Raw genomic sequence first — 24029 nt, forward strand, 5'->3', positions numbered from 1 at the left:
GAGCCCTTCCCCACCTCCCAGCGGGGCCCAGCCACGGCCTCTCCCAGCCCCGACCCCGCGGCCTCCGGGGCGGAGCTGCTCGGCTGGGCCCGCCCCGCCCGCCCTGCCCCGGGGCGCGTCGCGGAAGCGGAGGCCGTAGGCATGGGGCGGCCGCGGTGCGGGTGGCTGCTGCCCCTCGGCCTCCTGCAGCTGCTGGGGGATCCCGGAGCCGCAGCCTGCCCCTGCCGGGAGCCGCGGCTCTGCCAGCCCGTCACGGGCACCGGCGGCCCCGAGGTTGGCGAGACTGGCCGCGGCCGGAGGGCCGGCTGCGGGGAGGGAGGCTGCTGCGGTACTGGGAGCTCCCCCGGTGCGGGGTGAGCCGAGCTGGGCGCACCCAGGGGGCTTGGTTGAGCTCAGGGCCGTGCGCTCACCACCTGCAGCAGTGCCAGCCACGGGGCTTCGTGTGAGGGGTGGGGAAAGGAGAGCTTGAGCAGGGTCCTGTGGAGAAGGGTTTGGAGCTGAGGGACGGCTTCTTCCTGCCTCTAGGTCTTTGTGTTCGATGTGGGGAAGAATGCCTGGAAATTCTATGACTGGTCGAAAATTACAACTGTGGCAGCTTTCGGGAAATACGATCCAGAGCTTATGTGCTACGCTCATTCCCAAGGCGCCAGGGTAGTGCTAAAAGGTGGGCTAACTCATCAAAATACAGGTATTTGTAAGTGAATAGGAGCAAAATGTGCATAGGACTAGAATACCTTGACATTTCACATCCACTGCTATGCGAAGTGTTAAGAGGATTAAGTAATAAGAGGATAATGCACACAGGGCTATAATACCTTGGCATTTTGCATGTGCTGGTATGCAGGGTATTAAAAAGAAAACCAGTGATGGCTCGTGTCACAGTAGTAACAAAACCATTCTGGTGATGTGTAAATAAAATCTCCACTAACAGGGAGTTTCACAGCTGTAGGAGAGCTGGGAGGAAGGGAAGAGAGAGGAAACCTGTAGAAGACAGTTATTTGGGTCTGTGTTCCAGATGTTGTGCACAATACCCAAAGGACAGGGTAAGGAAAGGGATTGTAAGCAATTTTTACTATTTTTCACTTCAGTTAATCCCTGTGTGGTAGGAAGTAATTGAGTTTGAAAACGTGAATGCTCAAGAGCTCTGTGTACAAATGCTGATTAGAAAGACAAAGTCCATTGGGTCAATCTATGCATATGTTCTGTAATCAAGTTTTGGATCTGATGAGGCAGAAACTGAATCAAAGACCACAATGTGAAAAACAACAAAGGTTAAGTGTAAATGTATGTTTATTGAAGCAGTAAGACATAATCTCTCTGGCTCCGTGGCAATACTGGAAATCAACTGACTTCAAGGAAGGAAATTTAGAGTGGCTAAAAGAGTATTAAGTAGAAGGAAGGAGATGCTTAAAACTGTAGAAAACAAATTCCAAATGGAACTTTTTTTTTTTTTTTTTTTTTTTTTTAAACACTACTGTCTCAAAGAAGTTTGGTTATCTCTCCTGGTGTGGATTCTCAAAATTATGCTCAAAAAAAATAAATAAATTAAGCCCTTTCTGTTTTCCACGTATGGCGTCAGGATTAAGTAGATGCCATTATAGATGTGGGGATATTTTATTTTCTGGTTGTGTTACTTGGCTTGGTAAAGATAAATCTTTCCTCCTTACTATTACTGTGGTGCAAATACATGTTGACTCTTGAACACCTCTTGTCTAGGTGACGTACCACTTAAGGAAATTGTTGATCCTGCTAAAAGAGCAGCCTGGATATCCCAACAGGTGGACCTTGCCAAAAAACAGTATATGGATGGAATTAATATAGATATAGAGCAAGAAGTCAACGAAACCTCCCCTGAATATTATGCATTGACAGAGCTTGTTAAAGAAACTACAGATGCTTTTCACAGAGAGATTCCAGGATCACAGGTAATAAAAATGTACTTCATCGAGCTTAACTTCGTAATACATGTGGAGTTTTGAGAATGCTGTTTAGCATATGAATAAGAAAAAAATACTGCAAATCTAAAGCATGATACTATCTATCATCAGTGGTTAATTATGAATGTTAGCTATGATACTCTATCATAAAAATCACTCTCTTTGACCTACATGAATTTAAATGGCCGAAGGGTTTGAGATTTGCAGGTACAGTGTTACTGCCCTGCTGGAGGAGCTGCCAGTTACTAGCATGGCTTAAGGACTCTGTCAAAGTAGGACCTTCTGGTGAAAAAGCTTCCTAATGTTTTAGTAAGCTGGTTATTGATGTTTTAAAGATTTGCATCATGTTTCTTGTTTTTGATCAGATGGTTTTCATGTTACAATGTCTTTGGTGTTTTAAAATCATGTTGTAAATAGTGAAATGACTCAGGAAAACAGCATCATAGGCCTTGAATTCACTAATAATGGCAGCTTATTACCTAATGTTTACTTTATCAGCTGAGCAGCTGATATATATATATATATATATACTTCATTGGTATCACCATGTGCTGAACATTCTGCAATCTTAGGGAAATACTCTTTAAAAGTTACAGCTCTTTAACCATAAAACAAGAGTGCCTACTCTTACATGTGTTTTACATGATACTAACATGCATTTTGCTTTCAGGTAACATTTGATGTGGCTTGGTCCCCTGCGTGCATAGATAAAAGGTGCTACAACTACACTGGGATTGCAGATGCCTGTGATTTCTTATTTGTGATGTCTTACGATGAACAGAGCCAGATCTGGACCGATTGTGTTGCAAAAGCCAATGCTCCTTACCTTCAGACTTTAGTTGGTAAGGACAGAATGCCTCTTCAGAAATTGCAATATTTCTGTTTGTTTATATGAATGGTTAGAAAAGATAGTCTTTTCTTAGACTTGTTTTTTGTTTTATTAAGGTTTTCTAGTAGCCTCAAATAACGTTCTAGTGGGAAACCAGTATTGCAGATCCCTATGACACCATGGATAGACTTTTAGCAGTTGTGTGTTCCTACTTGTAAAGTTGTTGTCTCGCCCTTATGATTGTGAAAAACACTTTTAGAATGACAAAAGGCAGCCAAAGCAAAGGTGTCTGCCTGGGCTTGCAAAGAACCTGCAACATTTGTCTCATCCTTGTGAACTGTGCCGGTTCCTTTGAAACTGTAGCTTCCTTTGGCAAGTGTGGGTTTAAACAGTCTCTTGTGTGCATTCCCATCTTTCTTTTTGGCTGGTACAGCTGTTCGTGCATATTCACAGTGAGTTGGGTTAGGGAACTGACAGTCTTAAAAATAAGACTACAAGATCCTTTTTAAAATTTGGATCAGTTCTCTGATTTGCTTTCCTACGTAGACCCACAAGGAGCTGTCAGCACAGGTGAGCTGAGAGTCAAATGAGAATGGATCCTGATTAAAACAGCACTTAGTTTTTTTTTTTTTTTTTTTTTTTTTCTTACTTTCTAAGAAATACCTACTGATGAAGTTTGAATTATTGTAAATATGTCAATGCTTATCAGCACTGTTGCATAAGCTGCTATGGACAACTGAAAGCATGAGCAAATCTACAGGATCTGAATAGAGCAAATATAGGACTGTGTGGTTGGGAGGTAAAGAACTTGCCCTTCAGTTTCTGTCCAAGGATCATGTATGACCTGTGCTGGCTCTGGGTGTAGATTACTTGCAAGAATATAAAACATGGAAAAATGCAATAATTCATCTTATTTCCTACAAAACTAGGATATGAAGAGTACATAACTATGGGCATTGATCCTAAGAAGCTTGTGATGGGCGTCCCTTGGTATGGCTATGATTATGTCTGCCTAAATTTATCTGAGGTAAGGTAAAGATTATTCTTTTGCAGTCATACTGTTAATCTATTTTTCCTTGGAAGGAGCCAGCTGGATGTTAGTGATCCTGTTTGTGGATTAGGAAATTCTGTGGTCTGATGGTTAAGAGCTTAAAACTGGTACTCAAGACTTTTCCTTGGCTGCTAACTGATGAGCAGTGTGTTACCAAACAGGGCTTTTTATCTCCCCATAGGCAACCTGAACCCTATAATACCCAAGCACCATATTTCACTGAGGAGCTATAGATGTTATCTGTATGAGAAGAGGTGATGTCTAAAGGCACTACAACACTTTTATCTGCCTTCCCAACAGCGATTAAGCTCACTGCTTAAAGATCAGGTGTAACAAACAATAGCAAAACTATGACTGTTAAAGTACAGCAGGTTATGGATGAATCATGGGGTCTTAAAAAACATTATACTTAAGAAAAACCTAAGGGAATTATAGGTGGAAGGGGAAAAGATAAGACAATTGTGTAGGTTGAATGAGGACAACCCAATCCTGTGTCACTACAATTTGAACAAAATCTAACTGTTTAATTTACTTCTGTTTGGAAATAGCATGCCTAGCACAGATAGTTGATTTTTTTTTTTTTTTTTTTTTGTGACATGGTTCTTGGCTGTACTGCTATTTTGGAGTTCAGTAAATCTACATAATGTTAAACTCCTGTACTCTTTTTTTTTTTTTTTTTTTTTTAATCTTTCCAGGATCATGTTTGTTCCCTTTCCAAAATACCTTTCCGTGGGGCTCCTTGCAGTGATGCTGCAGGGCGTCAGGTCCCCTATGGAGCAATAATGAAGCAGGTGAACAGTTCTCTTTCAGGGGTGCTATGGGATGAGGTACAGAAGTCTCCATTTTATGAATACAAGGTATGTATCCCTTTACAAGATGCCATGCATTTGGCGTACGTGTGTTTATAAACCATAGTTCTTTGATTATAAAGTTTTCAGGGTTAGATTTTTCAGTTTGTTTCCTACTTTTTTATGTAGTAAAGGATGGGCAGACTTTAATCTCTTGAATTTTTTCTTCTGAAAATGGGGTGCAGTGACTGAATGCTACAGGAGTAATACAGTTTTTCATTGCTCCACAATTTTCTTGAGGGGAAATTTGTAACGTCAAAAAGGGTGTTTTGGCCAAAAAAAAATATCTATAGCTTCATTCTTCACTGTTACAATTTTCTGATGTTGATGACTGATCTAAACTAAGACAGATGCTGCACTGAATATAAAGTGTAAGCAAAACTCAACAAATTTTAATGTATCATATTTCTGTAGATAGGCCGATACTGACAGTAGTGTTTACATGTTTTTGTAGGATTCTCTTGGTCAGTTCCACCAAGTATGGTTTGATGACCCTCGCAGCATCTCTCTTAAAGCAGCCTACGTGAAGAACAGAGGCCTAAGGGGCATCGGCATGTGGAATGGAAATAGTCTTGACTATTCCAGGGAAGCTGCAGCAGAACAACAAACCGAAGCAATGTGGCAAGCCCTGACACCGTAAGAAGCATATAAAATTGTGAATCACTTGATATAGAACTATGAAAATTTGATTTTTTTATTATGACACGTAATGTATGACATTTTCTTTATAAACATAACATGATTACAATCAAAATTTTAAGAGTTGGTGAAATTCATCTTGCTATTTTGTATGGAAAGCTGTATCTTCATTCTTCATAAAGTTCCAGTATTGCTTCAGCAGTGCTCTTTAAAGACTTCTCACCCTTTTCATTTTTCACAACCATAGCAAGTTGGTTAAAGCTTGAACTTAGAATGTATCTGGTAACAAGTAAGACCAAGTGCATTTACAGGGGTCATCTAGTAACAGTCCTCTGCTGAGGCTGCTTGATGCGTGGAGAGATTGACTGCTGTCTACAGGATTTTTTGTTGTTGTTAGTAAAACACTGTTTTTGCTAAGGTTGATAAAGTGTTGTCTGTTTATGCATTACTTGTTCCATGGTTTACAGCCTACGTTGTTTCTCAGAACTGTTTCACAACCAGATTGAAGTGCAACTATGCCCTGTTTAAGTGAATCCATTAATTAAACTATTTAATTAGACATATGTAGTGAGTTTTCTGTTTGTTTTTTCTTGCTAAATAGTTACTGGGAAACCAACAGAGTAATAGCACAGAACCAAAAGCACTACCATGATCACTGCCAAGGAGAAGATCTGAGCATCTGACTGCTTGATACTACAAGTGATGAAAAGCAGGTGAAACCTACTGAGTTCTCATCATCCCTTTTTTTCCCCTTGGTAAAGCAGAGGGCTCATCACTAGAATTCTGGTCTGTAGCTTTTAGGAAAAACTAATGAATTTATAAGACATATAAATACTATTTATGTGCATATGCTAGACTGCAAGATAGGTATCTTTGACCAAAAAGAGACATCAAAAAATTAACTTTAAAAAAAAAATTGGTTCAGATTTTCCAATAGCCAATTGCCTGCTCTTGTGTCTTAAATAAAACAATTATGAACTACAAGACATAGGATTCATTATTGAAATGAGCAAAAGCAGTTGTTCATTTAATACTTAGCACTAAAGTCTATACTAAATTATCTCTTTAAAAAATGAATTGTAAAAAGGGTGGTTTGACTCAAGGCATTTGGAAGTCAGTCCTCTGAAAAGTTGCATAAGTTTCTTCCAGTATTACTGGAAATCAGTAATACTGGTTTCATGTCAGGGTTTCACTTGCAGTAACAAATACAGCTTTGTCAGCTTTTTAGCTGACATGAATTCCTATCACATTATTGTTCTACTTAACGTAGTAACATCTTGAACTTCAAAGAAGGAAACAGATCTAGAAAAAAATGACTAAGAAGAGTTTCTGATTATTTTTAGAGAATTGTTACGTAAGTACATGCACATGCTTGAACTTAAAGAAAAGCAGAGCATACAGTACTGGAAATAGCACCGAGATCATCATTACAACTTAGTCAAGACAAAGCTTGTATCTTCCACTAATTATAGAATAAAGCTAATGTTGATGCGGCTTTCTTGTGAGGGAGGAAACAAAACTAACTAGATTTGAAAGAACTAGAGATATTTTTCCCCATAATTAATAAGTTAGTAATACCCTGATTTATAGATAAGTTTACTTACAATGACAAAAATAGACTTCAGTAAATAGCTAAATAAAGATTACTTTTGCTAGAGTTCTAGAAAACATGTTTTTTAATCATTTATCAGAACAATAAATAACTGCTCCAAAAATCTGAACAAGAGGTTTTAGGTTATGGGTTTACTTGCTTAATAGGTATTTTTTAATGAAGGAACATCAGCATACTGAAATTGTATGGTTCACTAATTTGCACTTCTGAAATCACTTAGTAATGTGTCTAAACCAAAACAAAGTTAATCTGTATGTTCAAGTAGCTGATAAACCTTTCACTAACAGTGAGATTTAAAAAGTGATTTACAGTCCCTTAGTGGGCTTGTATACTAATTCCACATTTACACAATTGATGTCTTTTTATAAGAGAACTTTAAGAACATAAAAACAAATGCTCTGAAATTCCAAATTTCTGTATACATTATAGTGGACTTCTATAGACTTTACAGATGTTACAGTTGAGTCATCCTCTTAAATACCTGATTTCCCAGACTGGAGAATTAAGGCTGAATGAATCTTCTTCTGTGTCAGTTCTGCTCTCAGTGCTCGTAAATCAGATGCTGCCTGCTTTCTCATCTGCAGAAGAACCAGTCATTTAAGGAATTGTAATTTAATGAAGCTTTTGGAGTTGACATGCATATGAATTTATATAACTAAGATTGAATTTTATACAGGATTGCTGAATATAGGATACATCTTTCATCTTTAAAATCTTACATGACTAATTAGATAGCCTACTTCTAGCACTTTGTCTTTGCTTTTAAGAGACAACCATGGAATTCATTGTTCTTTTCACTGTTTGTTATACAATGGAGGAGGCATACCCACCCTAGATTAGACAGTAAACAGGGTCACAGGCAATCCGTTTGATGCAGAAAACTCAGGTTTCAAACATTCATAGCTAAATGGCTATCCAATGTGAAGGCTTGTATCTTCACCTTCCTTTCTAAGGGAGCCACAGGCAGCAATGGTATGGGATAAAGCAAGTGAAGAAAACTGCTGTCTGCTCGGAGAACCATTCTCTCCTTTTTTTTTTTTCCTTTATACATTTTTTTTTTTCTTAGCAATGGTGTGCAACTCACCCGTACCTCGCCTAGTATGCTCCTTCAGTTACCATCAGAGTGAAATGGGAATTTCATGAAAAAGATTGCAACATAGTACCTTGAAAATGTAAGTACCTGAATGCCATACATTCAAATTCATCTTATAAAATAATTATTTGGAGTAATTAGGCTTAAGTGCTAAATTATGATAATTAATACCATAAAACTTGAAAATAAGAACTGTGCAAAAAATATTTTTGAACACCTTGGAGGTGTTCAAGACGAGGCTGGATGAGGCCCTGGGCAGTCTGATCTAGTGGCAGCAGCCCTGCCCATGGCAGGGCGTTGGAACGAGATGATCTTTAAGGTCATTTCCAACCCAAGCAATTCTATAATTTAAATTTTCTAATATTTAGAAAGATAATTTTATACCATGTAACATTTTGACACTTTAATTAAAAGGCTCACTAGGATAAATGCAGAGTACCTTAATTTCTATTACGAGCTTCATTTTTGTATCATCCAGCTTCCTCCTCAGTTGATCGAGTTCATGCTGCACTGTAGTAATCTGGATGATTTTGTTATTCTGTGTGAAACAACACCAAAAAGTTTAGTTGAGTATTAAGATATCTCTTCCTTCATTCAGTATTACTTCACCACTCAGAAACAATTCTCTAAACTCTTTCCAGCTGTTCTACTTTCTTCCAGTCTTCAGTGTTTGCCTGGCATCTCGTTCTGCAAACAGTCTGCTCCCCAACAGAGGGCAGCTCTCCTCAACAACCATCCGACCCTTCCACTTCCCCTAGATGTGGAAGTTCTTCCACTCCCTCTCACTTTGGGAAGTTGAGATCCAGATCTGATCTCCTGAGTTAACAGCAAGTTGTTTTGCAATTAATTTTACGACTATTCCCCACATACAATAAAAAGGCACGCTTCAAATATATGTATGTTCTTTCCTCACAGACTTAGCATCGCTTTCTCCCACAGGCAGTACACTTATTGATAAGATTGGTACACCACAGAGACCCTAGCTCCCTGGTTGAGACCACAGAGAAAACATGGAAAGGTACACAGTCACAAAGGAAAAAGGCAGGCTGGGCAGGCAGACCAGGTGGGGGCTCCTGAGGAATCACCCGTCATCGCGTTCAGTCACTACTGTGGACAAAGCTGGTGGAGAACAGAGCTCAGCAGTGGCATCTGCTCCCCGGAGCCCCAGCGCCTGGCTCTTCCTGCCTGACTGGCCACCAGCAATTCCTCACCTTGCTTATGAGGGGTGGAGATCACAACTCTCCTTAATGAGCCTCATAGCTCATTAAGTGCTGGCTCTCATCTCTGCGTGCTAGCCAATACATAACTGCTGTATGCATTTGAAGTTGTACACATCCTTTGTGCAGAGGCTCCTTATGCCCTGCCAAGGAGGCCTAAAAACCCTGACCCCCAAAAGGAAGCATTAATATACTTGAATATAGCTTGTAATAAAAACGTTATATGAACACTTCATATTTGTATATTTTAAATATATTATCTCAAATAATCCACATTTGTATGTAATGTACATTCTTAGATTGTCTCCCCCCTTTCAGATACAAGCATAAGACAGTATATGTACTTCCCCCAGTACATAAATTTCCTAGTCTAGCTTCAGATTTGCAACTAGACTTGCTTCTATGAATGCATTAAAAAAAATCAGCAGCTGTAACTATTGGGAAGGGTGTTTTCCCCTTTTATCTTTTTTTTTTTAAATTATTATTTCCCTTTGAACTTCCCATAATTTGAAACCAGCAATGTAACACAAGACTCACAGTTGCACAACAATTCAGGTGTAACCACTCCAAGAGCTTCAGAGGTGTCTCTTCCCCAAAAACAATTAGAATTCATCACCTCTGTATATGAAATTTTAGATGAGAAGAATAATGTATAACTAAACAATTCATTAATCATACGAAACAAAAGGGGAGTTTGTAATGAGAAGGTATTGTACAAACACAAAGCAGAAAGATTAAAATGCTTAGACTCAAGCATTTCTTCAGTCTTTTTGAGAAGAATGGAATGTGGTAATTCTATAGTGGCCACGCCTCAGGTTATTGAGGGATATTTGGCTATTAAAGCTAGTTTAGAAGTCATTGATGATGAATTTGTTACTTTCATTTTTGTTTTATACAAAAAAATAAATTGTGTAAAAAAATAATTTAGGCACATACCTTCAAGTTGTTTGGTTGTTTTCGGCTATCTCTAGCTTCTAATTGCAAGAGTAATTTCTGGTGGTAAAGCTCCAAATCTTGTCGCAGTTTGTTTAAAACATCCTCCAGGGAAGCCGTAGCCTTCTTAGTTTCAAAGTATTTCTTTTTCCATTCCTCACGAACTACAAAGGAAAACAGTAATACAATTTGGTCTACAATTTGGTCTTGTTCATCTTATTCTAAGGTCTGTTGAAGACAATAATGATGAAATGATCTCACAAGAATCAGTTGGCCAATGCACATATTAAAAATTAGCAGTAGGTTTCTTAAAAAAAATAATAATGAAAATCTTTGTTAAAATGACATTCTCTAGAAATGCAGTAGAAATTTCATACAATCACCAGCAGTATAAGGCTCTCTCTGTCCACTGAGACAAAACACAAGGTCCAAACCCCAAATTTCATTTGGCTGGCAGTTCTGCAGCCTTCAGCTGCACAGGTGCTCCAGACCTATTAAGTCTCATGCTCACCACAGTGTGAAGTCCACCGAGTCCTTGTAGCAGCAGCATTCATGGCTTTACGCAGAATTTGAGCTCTGCACGGCCAGAAATTTTGATCAGAAGTCCCAAGATTATGAGAAACAGTTATTTACATTTAACCATGATTCCTTGAGCTATGTTGTTATGTGTTATCAGTGGCTGGCACATACATACCCCATATCTGGTGTGGCAGTCTTACTGCTGCATACATTTGCTGCTCTGTGATGCATCTTAAATTATTCCTTCTTTTCAGGCATATTTTAAGAAAGCAGGAAAACTGCTTCTTAAAGACTTAGCCAAAAACAAACAAACAAACAAACAAACAAAAAGCCCAGCTGTTGGAGCACTATACAGCATGTAAGCAAGAGTGACCATCAGCACGGCAATCTTAGGATGAAATTAAATATGGACTGTATTGCTGGGCCTCCACAATATGCTCTTCCCTTCATACCTTGGGAAGAAACATGCATGAATGCACTCACTTCTGAAACTACAGGTCTCATTAAAATAATTCAGAGGTACAAATACTCCTGAAAAAACCTGCAGAAGCTGTTTAAATTCTTGTGAAATAACCTTTGATTTACCTAACTGAACAGCGTAATTTTAGACAACATAGGAGCCGTTCAGGACTTAATCGCAGCAGGGTAACATAGCTTGCCTTGCAGCTCCATGCTACTGGAGATTCACTCTAAGTAGCCAAGTTCCCTTTTTAAAATACAACTTCCCTCCACTGCGGAGCACAGCGTAGCTATGCCCTCATAGAATAACTGGAAGAATGTGCATGTCTTCTCCTTTTGACAAAGCTACAGATAATAGTTGAGATTGCCAGTGATTCAGCTGTATTTATGTACAAAGAGTGCTCTCAAAATGTCAATGTAATTAAATCTCATCTCTGTATAACTGGAATGTGATGACTGCAGGAGGATAGCTTAAGTATAAACTTGAAAATAATTTTACAAAGAAAATCTGAGTGAGATTTCAATGAAATACTTCCTTTGTTAAAACACAAGGTTTGTCAAACTCGCCATGATAGGCTTATAACTTCCATGCCATGTGCTGAGTTATTAGATAGGAGAAATAAAAAGTACTATGCTGGCAATTGGAACATAAGCCCTGTAACACAGCAAAACCTCAGTAAGCACCAGCTAAAGGCAGTTTTAGAATATGTCAATTGTCTCAAGTTTCAAACAGCAAAATGGCCAGTAATAGCTCTTTGGGTACTGTATATACACAGGAAACAACTTGGACTGTTTATAAAAGCCATTTTTAGACTTATAAGACTGCCACAAAAAAAAAGTGGAAGGAGACTTTTCAACCTTTCTACCATACTGTTACACAAATAAGCCTTCTCAAAGCTACTGCTTAGACAACTGCACTCTGTAATTAAGCTCACTGACAAAGAGACAAACATTTTCACATTAGTTTCAGTGTTGTTTCTCAATCATTCCAAACTCCAAAATAAATTAAAAATGTACCATGGTATCTCCTCAGCTTATTTTGTTCCAGTAGCCCTTTAGTTTTTTTGACAAGTTCTTCTCTAGTTTTTTCCATGTGCCTTCTGTCTTTCTTCATTTGTTCCAATTGTTCTACCATCTTGTTTTCTAAAGATATTATAATTATATTTATCAAGCATCTCGATACTGTAAGTAGGATCAATCAAAATTTTTATAATGCACCCGATATAAATCACACCAAGAACTCTGTCAGATCAGGCAGTAGAAATTCTTTTATTTTAATAAACTCTTCTGTCTTTTTTTTTTTTTCCTGAATATAAAGTATTTCTGACTTTTGGAAATGGCTGATGCCTTAGAAGAAAATAAGAATCCCTGCATGCTTCCAGGTATTGATACACACATACAAACAAGTAAACACACTTTAAATGCCTAGGCAGCATGTCAGTAAAATTAACTTCAGAATCCATTCAGATGTATATAGCATAAATTGAAAACTCTTGCAACATCAAGCCAAAAAGCCTCCAGAGGATTTCTTCTTGCTTCAAAATACTTTGTGATATAAATCTTTCTTTAAACTATAGGCGTTAATAAGCATTATAATACCTCAAACTTTAACTAGACTGCAACAACAGGTCAGTCACCTCCCTTTTCACTGTTCTGCTATACTTCGGCAAGTGACCATCTTTGCTGCATTCTCACGTGAACCAACAGTATTTCACCCAAACTCCCTCCTCATCTCCTTCCGCCCCAGTCTTCTAGCACTAGGAACCTCTGTCATACTCTATGAACAACTCAGGCAATATTAGATACCTGCAATTTTCCAAATGCAAATTAAAATTTGTAACAATCCTGGGAATAAATATATGCACAAATTCTTTCATAAAGTATTTCTCTCTTCATTAACCGTTCAGTCTTGATTAAATGCTAACTCCCCACAAATTCCTTGGAAGCACATACTTACTTTCTGCCTGAACTGCAGGAACCTGAGCTGGGTTTACAGAAAGTGACAGAAAAGGTGGACTAGGAGGTGAAATGTATTCTTTTGGACGCGTAGGATGATTTTGCTTGTTCTCATCTACCTAGAGGGTCAAAAGACATAACTACAAGTACATAATTTATAATCTTGAACAGTTACATTAAACATATGCTTTGAAAGTGGTCTGAGTGAATGGGAAGGATGTATTGGATCTGAATATAATCTCTTTTGTTCTGTACAAACTTCCAAACAGATGGACATCTGCAAACAGAATCTGAAATTGCAGAGGACAATACATGGACCAAAAGATAGACTATTGCTAAATATTCTTGTCCATGTCTGTAACTCCACAAACTACTGACACTCTCATGTAAGACCAAAAGTGGCTGGCCTAAAAACCGCTTTCAGGCTCATTTGTTAGCAAAAGCTGGATTGCTCATTTCTAAACCAAAGTTTATAATAGCTCACAGGTGACAGTTAGTAGTGACAATGGTTATGCTGTCTGATTACATGTGGGTGCTCTGTCTTCCTAAGCATGTTCTTATTCAGATACTATAACTATATCATATGTATGTTTATAAATCATTTTAGTTTTTTTTTTTCTCAGAAGTTTTGCTTGAGATTAAGATTTATCCCATACAAGACTAAGATTCATCCCATAGAAAATATGAAATTATAAAGATGTCACTGATACAACCAATACAATGCTGCTGTCAAGAAACTGTAAAAAATAAATTTAAAAAGGCTAATGTTAATAAGACTGAGATAGATACAGTATACATAGCTCCTATTAAGCGATAACCAGAGGTATAGCTTCTGATGATTAATTGTTTAGATATAAAGCTGATTTCTCATTAGCAAATCTCCAAAGCAGCATTGCATAAATTAACTTTGCTCAATTACTCTAAAATCTACATTGCATGTTTCGTATTTCCAATGAGTTACCTGTCTTACAAAATTAGTCAGTTTCTAGGTGGAGGACTATGTTTATTGCTCCACATTACAAAGAATATGCTACCATGAAAAACACACCTGATTATCCAGTTTTTCACCAGGACCAGTTACAGACTCGCTAGTTCTGTATTGCAGCAAGCTAAAGAGAAAATCAAAGAAGCAACTGAAAATTCATGCAATGATACTGTTTTATTTCTCCATTTATTTGAAGTATATAAAATAAGTTTCTTATTATGAATTATTATTATCAATTCTTTTATCAGAATCATTATTTACTAACCTTTGGTTTCTGCGTATGTATTTTGTGGTTTGGTCTTCCAATCTTTCAAGATTTCCAGAATCCCGTGTTCTGTCTCTTCTTAGTTTGGTATCTTTTTTGTGGTCAGTATTTTCCATGTTTGTAACTAGGAGTTTGGTGTTTAGTTCTGTGACAAGATAATGATGATCAAAATACATAGATTGCACTCACAAGATTTACATTTATTTGACTGTCAACACCTGGACTTTCCAGCCTGTATTAGAAATTCAGCGAGTCACTCCGATAAATAGGATTATATCTGGGGTAATGAAAGCTTTTGTGAGTAACAGAAGAAACAAAGGGGAAAAAATCTAGTTTTTTTCAAGAATTTGTATCTAATTCTGGTAACTAGTAAATATGACAACAGGTAATGAAATCATTTAATTATTTCTCCTTTCCTAAAACAATTCTCTAACATTTTCTGCTTTTAAGACCCTGAACATCTCCTACAAATTGGAGCCAGCAAAGAAAGTGACAGCAACAAGATGTTTTGCATTTGAATGTTATCTCCTTTAAATTACATACAATGAACGTTTCAAAAGAAAACTGCTGACAGATTTTGCCTGTACTTTAAACTACAAAATTCTACATCCCTCATCATTCAAAATAAAGTTCTGGAAAACTTCTCAATTGTGTAAATATGCCCATATATACGCATATATGTATTTTATATATATATTATATTAGGTATACATGCATACATATATATATGTATTATATATATTAGATATACATACAAAATCAGACAAATGCATTGACTTTATTAAAGCGCTTCCCTACAACATACATAATGATAATGAATGACTCATCCAAAGTAAAAACTATGGTTCTTTGAAATATATTATTTTAAAAATTAGAATACTGTTCTGACAGCAATATTCCAACTTATGTTGCAACTACAGATTTCTTTTTTTTTTTTCTAAACTTAGCTTTACTCTGCCAACTTTCTAAAAATCTCAGCTTAGCACCAAGATGACAATGAACAGTATACCTTTTTGATATTTCATGCGATTTTGGTGTGGTTGGTTAGTCTGGCGTTGTTCATCACTGTGGTTTATGTGAAGAGTAAGAGCATTTCCTTTGGCTTTGTCATTCCACTTAGGAGTATTATGCTCTTTTTGATCCTCGCTACGGTGGAATTGCTGGGATTTCTGTAACAGCAGACAGCTCTTTCCAGATCCTCGATCTGCAGGATTTGAATGACTTGATGTGAAGAGAGATCCACAGGATCCATTTTGATCTGCATAATACTTGAGTTATTATTTTAATAATAATTTTAAGAATTGATTTATTATTTTATTGTAAATGTTAACCATAATAGTTATTTTACTCCATCACTCTTTGCTACCTTGGTTAAACTTACCTTTCACTCTGAACTGTGTCTGTTTTTCTGCAATCCTGTTGTAGTTTTGCTCGTGATTTGTGTTCAAAACTGGAACAGATTCTTTCTCAGTCCGTTCTGCAGGACTGTGCACTTCCTTATTTTCTAGCGGATGACTGCTCTGTATGCTTTCTAAAAATGGTCTGTTTTTTTCACTTTTTTGTTGGGGAAGATTGGGTAGTCTCGATCCATGACCATACCTATTAGCTTCCACATTAAAGTGACGTCTTTGTTCAGTTGATGATGATAATGGATAAACATCTTCAAAGTATTCCACTCCAGGTAATAAATATAATTCAGGATACAGTGCCTAAAATACACAGTATATTAACCAGACACAAAAGAAGAAACTTCCAACGTAAAAAGCTTCTGAAAATGATAGCTTAGAAGCCATAAAATACATACATAAGGGGGAGCAAATGACTTCAGTTCCAGTTCTGTTTCTTGCTTTGCTTTTACCTTGGAAGATAAAGAACAGAAGTGTAAACAATAAAACACTTTCTTACCAACGATGTTGTGATTTAATTTCTATATTCTATCATCATCTTTACATACAACGTTATTCTTCTGTAATGGCTTAATGGGGAAGAAGGAACATAGAACGCTGTTCTATTTTCTGACATAGCACTGAAACTATTTTGTCTATTTTTTAAAATTTAAATCAGACACACAAAAATATATGGATGTACTGAATAAATTTCTTTATCCTTTGCACTTTCTCCTATGGTGCAAATGACCTGATCCAACAATTGCAGCAGAATGAAATCTTAGGCTGCCTTTGCCAGAAGTTGCTTCAAGTCAAATATGAATAGAAATGATGAGTCTAACATAATTTTCTCTATTCACCTGACAAAACATTGCAAAATATTTGATATATATATAGAGAAAAAATCAATGACTGTCCTATGTCGTCTAGGACTTATTGTCTTGCTATTCTTTTTGTGATACACACTTTCAGATTTCAACAGTCATCCTAAAATATAAAATCTAAGATAATCAATGTATATTTGAAAGATGTGCTCTAATAGAAAATAACAATAATAATCTGAGTTTACATTTAAGTAATGAAATTGGAATAAACATGGGCCCAAATGCTGCTCTCAATAACGGCCACACAATACATCGATTCACACTTAGAGACATGTGCTATGTGAAAGAAAAGGAAGAGCAAAATGAACTTGGTTTTGGTTTATGTTTTTCTTTTAAAGACCCTTACTTGCAAGCAGGCTACAGCTCTTAGTACTGTTTACATTGACAATGTTGTGAAACAGAAGACTGAGTAAAAAACCAAACTCAACAAATATTTGGTCATGGCGATCTAATTCAATTAGGTTACCATGACCCTAAACAAATAAAACAGTTATTTGCTTGCTTACAGTACCCTTTATCACAAAGTAAACATCAAGCAATACTAAATCCCCCAAATTAAAATTATATCTTTAATTTGTTGCTAAAAATCTTCACTTGTACCTACTAATGTATTTCATTTACTATTGAACGCTAAATACTTTATTAAATTCCTGCCATTCTCAAAGGAGCTGGAAATTTTCCCCATTTACCTCAGAACTATTAGTGGGGAAGAAAATATACCATCTTACTATCATCCAGTTAAAATCATCTAATTTGTTTTTGAAGACTTGCTTATCTTTTCAGATTTAGGTTGTGTCTTTAAATTCCTGTTTATGTTTTTCTACCTGCTTTTCCTAGTTTTCTGCACGGGTAATTTTAGTGATATTTGTAGACACTACAAATAAAATCAAATAAAAAAACAACCCTAAATTTCTGCCTTGTAATTCATTTTGAAATCCATGAGAAACAGGAGAAAAAAAGTCTTTTATATTTACATATATCACTTAAATCTTTGTGTATTACACAAATGCACTTTCAGTCGGTCTGATTTTCAGATTTACTTAATCTTTATAGTATGTAAGGTAGCTAAATATATAGAGAATCAGACCGAGGAACAGTTATGATTCAGAGATGCAGTTTTTTGATTACATAAACCTCCTCAGGCTCTATTACTGGACTGATTCATGGAACAGAAATGTGCAGCAGAGAAGCTTTCATTTGGAGACTGACCTTTAAAGGCTATTGGACATGTCACAGCAGGAACCTTCACAGGAATTCTGGTTTACTCAGCTCCCAATGCAAATTCTTCAAGTGCCATATTCCTAATCATGTCTTGACAATAATGACCTCAGGGGATTTTTTTTTATATATAACTAGAATTGTCATATTTAATTTACTGTCCTATCAAAGCTTTCATCTTGCTACTGAATGGCAACTAATTACATCTGATGCTTTAAAGGATGTTTCTAATATACCTGTCCAGCTGTGCATTTGTATTTGGGGAAGTAGATGTTCTGACAAGAGCTCATTCTCCAACATGATTCAAAACAAATACTAAACATGCTCCTAAATTCATCTCTATTTTCTTGTGATATTTTCAAATCCATAGGAACTAAATCTGTAGTCTGTATTATAAAGCAGAAGAGCACTAAATAATAATAATAATTAAAAAAAAAAAAAAAACAAACTTACCACTGCTAGCTTTTTCCCAATGCATTTTAAAAATTTGAATTTATCTGTGACTGCAACTCCATCCAGGTATTCTCCAAGCTTCTCCCGTAATGCTCTTAATGTGATGTGAGGAGACACCCTAGAATGTTGTTATTCATTAATACATCTGCAAGATCAAATAGTGTTGGCTAGTTAGTAAGAGGGGGAAGATAATGCTATATAAATGCTGGCTTGCATGGCAAGATTGAACAAAAAAGGGAATTATGAACTATTTCCTGGAACGGAACCCAATTACATATAGGTCAGAAATTTTTGGTGTGGTAGAGTCAGAACACTGTATCACATAATGGCAGACTGTATTACAAAGGCTGCCGTAACACTAGCTAGCAATATTTATGTTTTATGAATCCCAAAGGGAGAATATGAAAGTACCTGGAATTTGAAAAAGACTCTTGCTCATCTGCAGATGAATTACAAAAGCATTGGAAATGACAGTCATGCATTTCCAGCCAGGTGACAGAGTTTCAGAGAGCCAGGCCAGGACTGTAGAACATACTCCTTCAAGCAGTAAGGACTAGGGGAGGCCAAGCACATTCCTTTGGTTTTGTTTTCTTCAACACAAATTTGTAAGCAGGGTGTGTGCATGCGTACATGCAAATGTGTTTTAAATCAAAACCAAACACTGTAGTGTGAATATTTTTACCATAGTTTGGGGATGAGAGAGCTGACGCAACCATGAATGACATTGTTTAATCTGCTACTGGAAAGCATGCAAATATCAAAGTCATAAGCTCAGTATAAAAATCATCATAAAATAAAGCATCTCCACAGAATAAAATCAAATGTGCAAGAGTCGCACAAAAGCTCTGCATCTCAACATAAGCAGTTCTGATTGCTCCTATGCTGCCATTTAAAATACACCAGCGAACAAACTCAGGCCTAAGACTTAATCACCCACCCTGCTTAAGTGTTAGTACACCACCTCGCAGGGTTTTGGCCCAGGCCAGCTATCACTCTTCAAACAATGCACAAATATAGCTTGGGGGATAGTACATGCCATTCTCAGTAAATAGTATGGACAAGGTCATACTGTCCCTTCAACTAGGGCAGGTCTTCAACATTAACCTAAAAGGGTTTGCACTCTCACACGGCCCCGTATGCCTTCATTTCATACCCCAGATATGTAAAATACCCCCAGTTTTGTCTGATAAAAACAGTATTTCAGTGGGCTATAATGCTTTCCTTGCATTATTTCACACACTTGGGACTTAAAGGACCCTCCCTAAGATCATAATTCTGCCTTGGGGAAAGGCATGGGGCAGAGGATACCCATGCCAAGCAGCCTGCAGAGTAGACATGTCTAGGCCTCGCTGCTTGGTCCCTGAACATTTCTTCGCCATATGCTTTTTGCCTACACTTGCTACAGATGTTAGTCCTAATGTCATCCATTTATTTCAAATGTATACAGAAATACTTGAAAGATGGATACATAATTCAATACACATCCTTCCAGGGTCTTATGTGATAAGAGACATGATCTGTAATTCAAATATATCTCATTCACCATCATTTTTTCAAGCTGATGCCACAGGAAGGTATGTCCCTTGAACTATTTTCTGAAACCCAATAAATGCAAGCTTTTTCAGAAGCAATTCTAAAACTGCACGTACTTCACACCCCTCCAAACCAGCAAAGAAATCTGAATCTAAGGTATGTATGAGCAGCAGGGAGAACATCTATGTAAATATGAAGATGTATCATGGGAGAAAATCATTTAGGTATACAGAACCTGAGATGCACAACAGAAATTTATCTGAAAATTGTTTGCTAGTGCAGCTGCTAGGAACATATAATAACATATTCCTTGCTTCTTGCCACCGGCTAACAGAAGACTAGTCACATCCAGTCACTCGCTTCAGGGTGTTCCTTTAAAAGTAATGCAAACTAGAGTTCATTGCAGCAATCTCATCGAGAAGTAACAAAAGTATGGGTTCTGTGGTGAGGAATGAGGAGTAAATAAAAGATCACAGAGGCTGAGAAATCAAGTTCATGGGAACAAGAACCCAGGGCTGCAGATGATTACGTACCTAATATTTTCCTCTAATTTCATAATTAATGGAAATGGCCTGTATTTACATCGAGGAATCCTTTGTTCAGCTGACTCACAGAGTACTAGGACTGCCAAGCTGGCTGGATGGTGCTATCAACAATGTCCAGACACGGTTAGCAGCAGCAAGGCTGCTGTTCACTCTCTCAGGTTCAAACAAGAGAAGATTCTTAAAATATATTTTGTTCTTAAAGACAGTGATACACTGGCCCACTGTTAGTTATTGCTAATGCACTGCAGCACTGCATAGCACCCACAGAATAATTAATTACTTAACACTCAGTAGCAAGCAACAAATACCCAGCCAGGCATGGAATAATAGAATCACAGAAGGTTGGGTTGGAAGGGACCGTTAAAGATTAATGACGTGGGCAGGGACACCTTTCACTAGATCAGGTTGCCCAAAGTCCTGAGCAGCTTGACCATCCACAATTTCTTTGGGCAACCTGTTCCAGTCCCTCACCATCTTCACTGTGAAGAATTTCTTCCTTATATCTATTTAAATCTGCTCTTTCAGTTTAAAACCATTACCCCTTGTCCTATCACTACAGGCTCTGGTAAAAAGCCTCTCCTGATCTTAAAAGCCCCCATTAAGTACTGAAAGGCTGTAATAAGGTCTCCCCAGAGCCTTCTCCTCTCCAGGCTGAAAAACCTCAACTATCTCCACCTGTCTTCATAGCAGAGGCACCTGAGCCCCCTCATCATTTTTGTGTCCCTCCTCTGGATGCACTCTAACAGGTGCATGTCCTTCCTGAGCTATAAACCCATTGCAGTCAGTAAGAATCCTAATTTAAGTTGATGTCTCAAACTGAGCCTTAGCGAAATAAACTTACACCAGAGAGCGACAGGCAATGACTGATGTCCAGTCATATGAAACAATTCAAAGTTACCATCTAGCTATGTATTTTGCACCTCTGCTGGAGATTAGTGCAGCAAACAGAATAGATGCATGAACTTACTTTATCTGGTTTTGTGCAGCCTTTCAACAAAAAAAAGCTGCAGGAACAAATACGTTTGCCCTAGATGCTTATATCCAGCTGCTGTCAATTTTTTAAGCTACACAATATATAATCTTATGGGGACAATAAAAGCATAAATTTAAGTGACTTAAAACCTGTAGCTGGCAGGTTTTGCACAGAAGCAAATGAGATGCATACAAAGCCTCAGTTTCAACACACATCTTTTTTTTTTTTTTTTTTTTCCTGCAAAATCTTACCATACCAGACACACACAGATTTTGTGAGTCAAGCATTTAGCTGTATGAATCAAACTTCTAAAGTTATCAAAGATGAAAGCTGCAACTCTCTGTGCCTTTGGGTAGTCTTCCAGAAAGTGCTCTGACAGCTACCCGAGAGCACATTTAGCACATGTAGTAGACAACCTTTCAGAAATATTGTGGAAAAAGAAAGAATATATGCTGGCAATTGCATGGACATAATGTTTCTGTTTTAGTTCTATGGCTCAGTGACAGGCTTTCCCATCTTCACTGAGCCACTCTATCTCAAAGTTGGCCCACTGTGGAAAAGAATTCAAGATTTTGATAATCAGGCTGAAGGAAACAGAAAAAATATGACTGGGATTTTACAACGTGAATTGTTCTGCAGCAATACCAGCAGTGCTCTGGAAGTGCATGACAGTGGTTTAGATCAAGGGCGGCATTGGCCTGATACAGCCCAAAGAGACGTGGGCACCACTTACCCTCCGGAGATGATTAGAGAAGAATCTTTTCTGACAGATGTCATTATGCAACAGCTAGACTAAATGACTGAAGGACAATGTGAAGGTGCTACCAGGTAGATATTTTATAGGTGTTATCACATTTGGGCCTAAAACTATACTCACCTTATAAATCCAGCTGAGATGAACTTGCTAGTAAGAGCCACAGGAACTGTGTTCAGCTTGAAGTTCCACACTTCCTCTGGGACATAAAAAACATGGAGCTCCACCAGCTAAATAAAGAACAGATTATCATAACAATTTGTGATTGAATGCCAGCTGACAGCATAGAAATAAATCACATCAGAACAAGAAATAGAAATAGACAGCATAGAAATAAATCACATCAACAATGGAAATGAGCAAAAAGAGAGCCTGTGCTCCCTGCTGTATGTCAGTGTGACAGCAACAGATACAGCTTAAGAAAAAACAGTCATTCCTCTGGAGTGTATGTCATGCATACAAGAATACTTCAGCTAAAACCCTACCTTTGTTCACCTCCTAAGAACTGCTAAGCCATAAAAGCTTTATCCAAACATAGTAGAAAGCACAAGCAAGAAAATAATATCAAAGTATTTCTGACCATTAATAATATTAATGACCTCGGAGCACAGAAGTGCACTTGGAAATGTCTGTGACAAGAAAAGCTAAGCCTGCTCTGAACAGTTCACTATGAGTGTGTTGGAACCAGTGATCATTGTGGGACTGTTCATGTCGGGGTCTTGTTATTGTTAGTGGAAATCAAATGGTATTGACAAGGATGATACACACTTCTGAAAAGCACTACCAATAACTAGAAGCCATACAAATAAAGCTGTATTAAGTATTTCTTCAATTGTTCAGATACTAAATACAAACTAGAAAAGAAGGATTTTTATACATACTATGCTAAACGTACATTCTTCCTCTCAGGTCTCCTAGATACAGTACAGTGGCAGTTACTTTAATATTTTTTATTTAAGAAATCTAAAAAAAAAAAAAAAAAACTCTATGCAAAAGTATAAAAACTCTCACCTGGGATGTCTGAGGTCTCATTTGACTGAATGACATACCGGCCGCTGTACTTGATCACAATGAGTGCCAGATGGGCTTTCTAGCTTTCCTTTTGATTGAAACATTATTTGAGAATGAGTTTCATGACAATCTGTCACAGAGGAAGTTACTCCATTAATTTCCTTTATTATCTTCTTTCCATTTATGGAAATCACAGAGCTGTCACTGTGCTGTCTCCCAGCTCGCTGTAGACAAACAGACTCTGCCACACCTTCTACACAAGCAGTGTCACCTAAGTAACTTGGTGACTTGCTAAATCACTGCCTTGCAGCTCCGAAAGAGCTGCCCTGGAATACTACCTCTTAACATTTCTGTTCTTCCATAGAAGTACTTCAGCTGTATTTAAATTTCTGCACATCTTTTCTGTGAACCTAAAGACACAAAATGGGATTCTTGCAGGGTCTGGATTTATCTTTGACAAAGGGCCAGTTCTTCTGAGCTGAAGTCAAGACATCCATGCACGGCACATTCCATATTGCACTACACAAACACAGTACGCCATGGAAACTTGGCGGTGGCAGGCAACCGCATCAGAGAAATCCTTTCATAAACTACCCGGGCTCTGGCCTAACATCACTATGGGAGCAATGAACTCTCAACAATGACCTGACTAGACCTTCCCATCACTTCTCCTCGGTTACTCCCAAGCAAAGACACGGCAGGTTACAGCCCAAGTTCCTCCCTGTAGTTCATACACATAGGCAAGACGTCACACTTTCTACCTCTATGTGCCACCTATGCCATTCCAGGCTTGGTGGTCACTCTTGGACGCTCTCTGCAGAGAATACTGATCTCCTCCTAGACTGTAGGCGAGAGCCAAACTAGCTTGCAAAAGTAAAGCTAACAACATAATTTGTTACCTCTAAAAATCAGCTTTAAGCTAGTTAGTAA

The 24029-nt window shown here is 37.7% G+C and overlaps 2 protein-coding genes and 1 long non-coding RNA gene across 6 annotated transcripts; 2 read left to right on the forward strand and 1 right to left on the reverse strand.

Annotated features, from left to right (window-relative positions):
* The first annotated feature begins 95 nt into the window (after positions 1 to 95).
* Positions 96 to 5871, forward strand: CTBS (chitobiase). The gene is made up of 7 exons (XM_035333639.1): positions 96 to 273; positions 526 to 664; positions 1717 to 1925; positions 2608 to 2779; positions 3696 to 3793; positions 4513 to 4674; positions 5120 to 5871. The coding sequence occupies exons 1-7, from the start codon at positions 142 to 144 to the stop codon at positions 5303 to 5305; spliced, it is 1098 nt and encodes a 365-aa protein (XP_035189530.1). The 5' UTR covers positions 96 to 141; the 3' UTR covers positions 5306 to 5871.
* Positions 5872 to 7271: 1400 nt separating this feature from the next.
* SPATA1 (spermatogenesis associated 1) lies at positions 7272 to 23230 on the reverse strand. Of its 4 annotated transcripts, none has more exons than XM_035333626.1 (13): positions 23100 to 23230; positions 22212 to 22318; positions 18284 to 18401; positions 16148 to 16201; positions 15725 to 16052; positions 15353 to 15601; positions 14344 to 14488; positions 14142 to 14202; positions 13095 to 13212; positions 12155 to 12280; positions 10163 to 10323; positions 8449 to 8547; positions 7272 to 7494 (listed from the first exon to the last, which is right to left on the reverse strand). In XM_035333626.1, exons 1-13 carry the CDS (start codon positions 23133 to 23135, stop codon positions 7390 to 7392), a joined length of 1707 nt encoding a protein of 568 aa, XP_035189517.1. In that variant the 5' UTR covers positions 23136 to 23230; the 3' UTR covers positions 7272 to 7389. The 4 variants fall into 4 exon arrangements, with proteins under 4 accessions (XP_035189517.1, XP_035189515.1, XP_035189518.1 ...); XM_035333624.1 differs by having other exon boundaries at positions 12155 to 12319; XM_035333627.1 differs by lacking the exon at positions 12155 to 12280.
* Positions 7490 to 9639, forward strand: LOC118170981. Its single transcript, XR_004752978.1, has 2 exons — positions 7490 to 8088; positions 8651 to 9639. It is a non-coding gene; the product is annotated as an uncharacterized LOC118170981 (long non-coding RNA).
* Positions 23231 to 24029: the final 799 nt, after the last annotated feature.

Source organism: Oxyura jamaicensis, chromosome 8 (assembly GCF_011077185.1).
Source record: "Oxyura jamaicensis isolate SHBP4307 breed ruddy duck chromosome 8, BPBGC_Ojam_1.0, whole genome shotgun sequence".
Taxonomy (NCBI): domain Eukaryota; kingdom Metazoa; phylum Chordata; class Aves; order Anseriformes; family Anatidae; genus Oxyura; species Oxyura jamaicensis.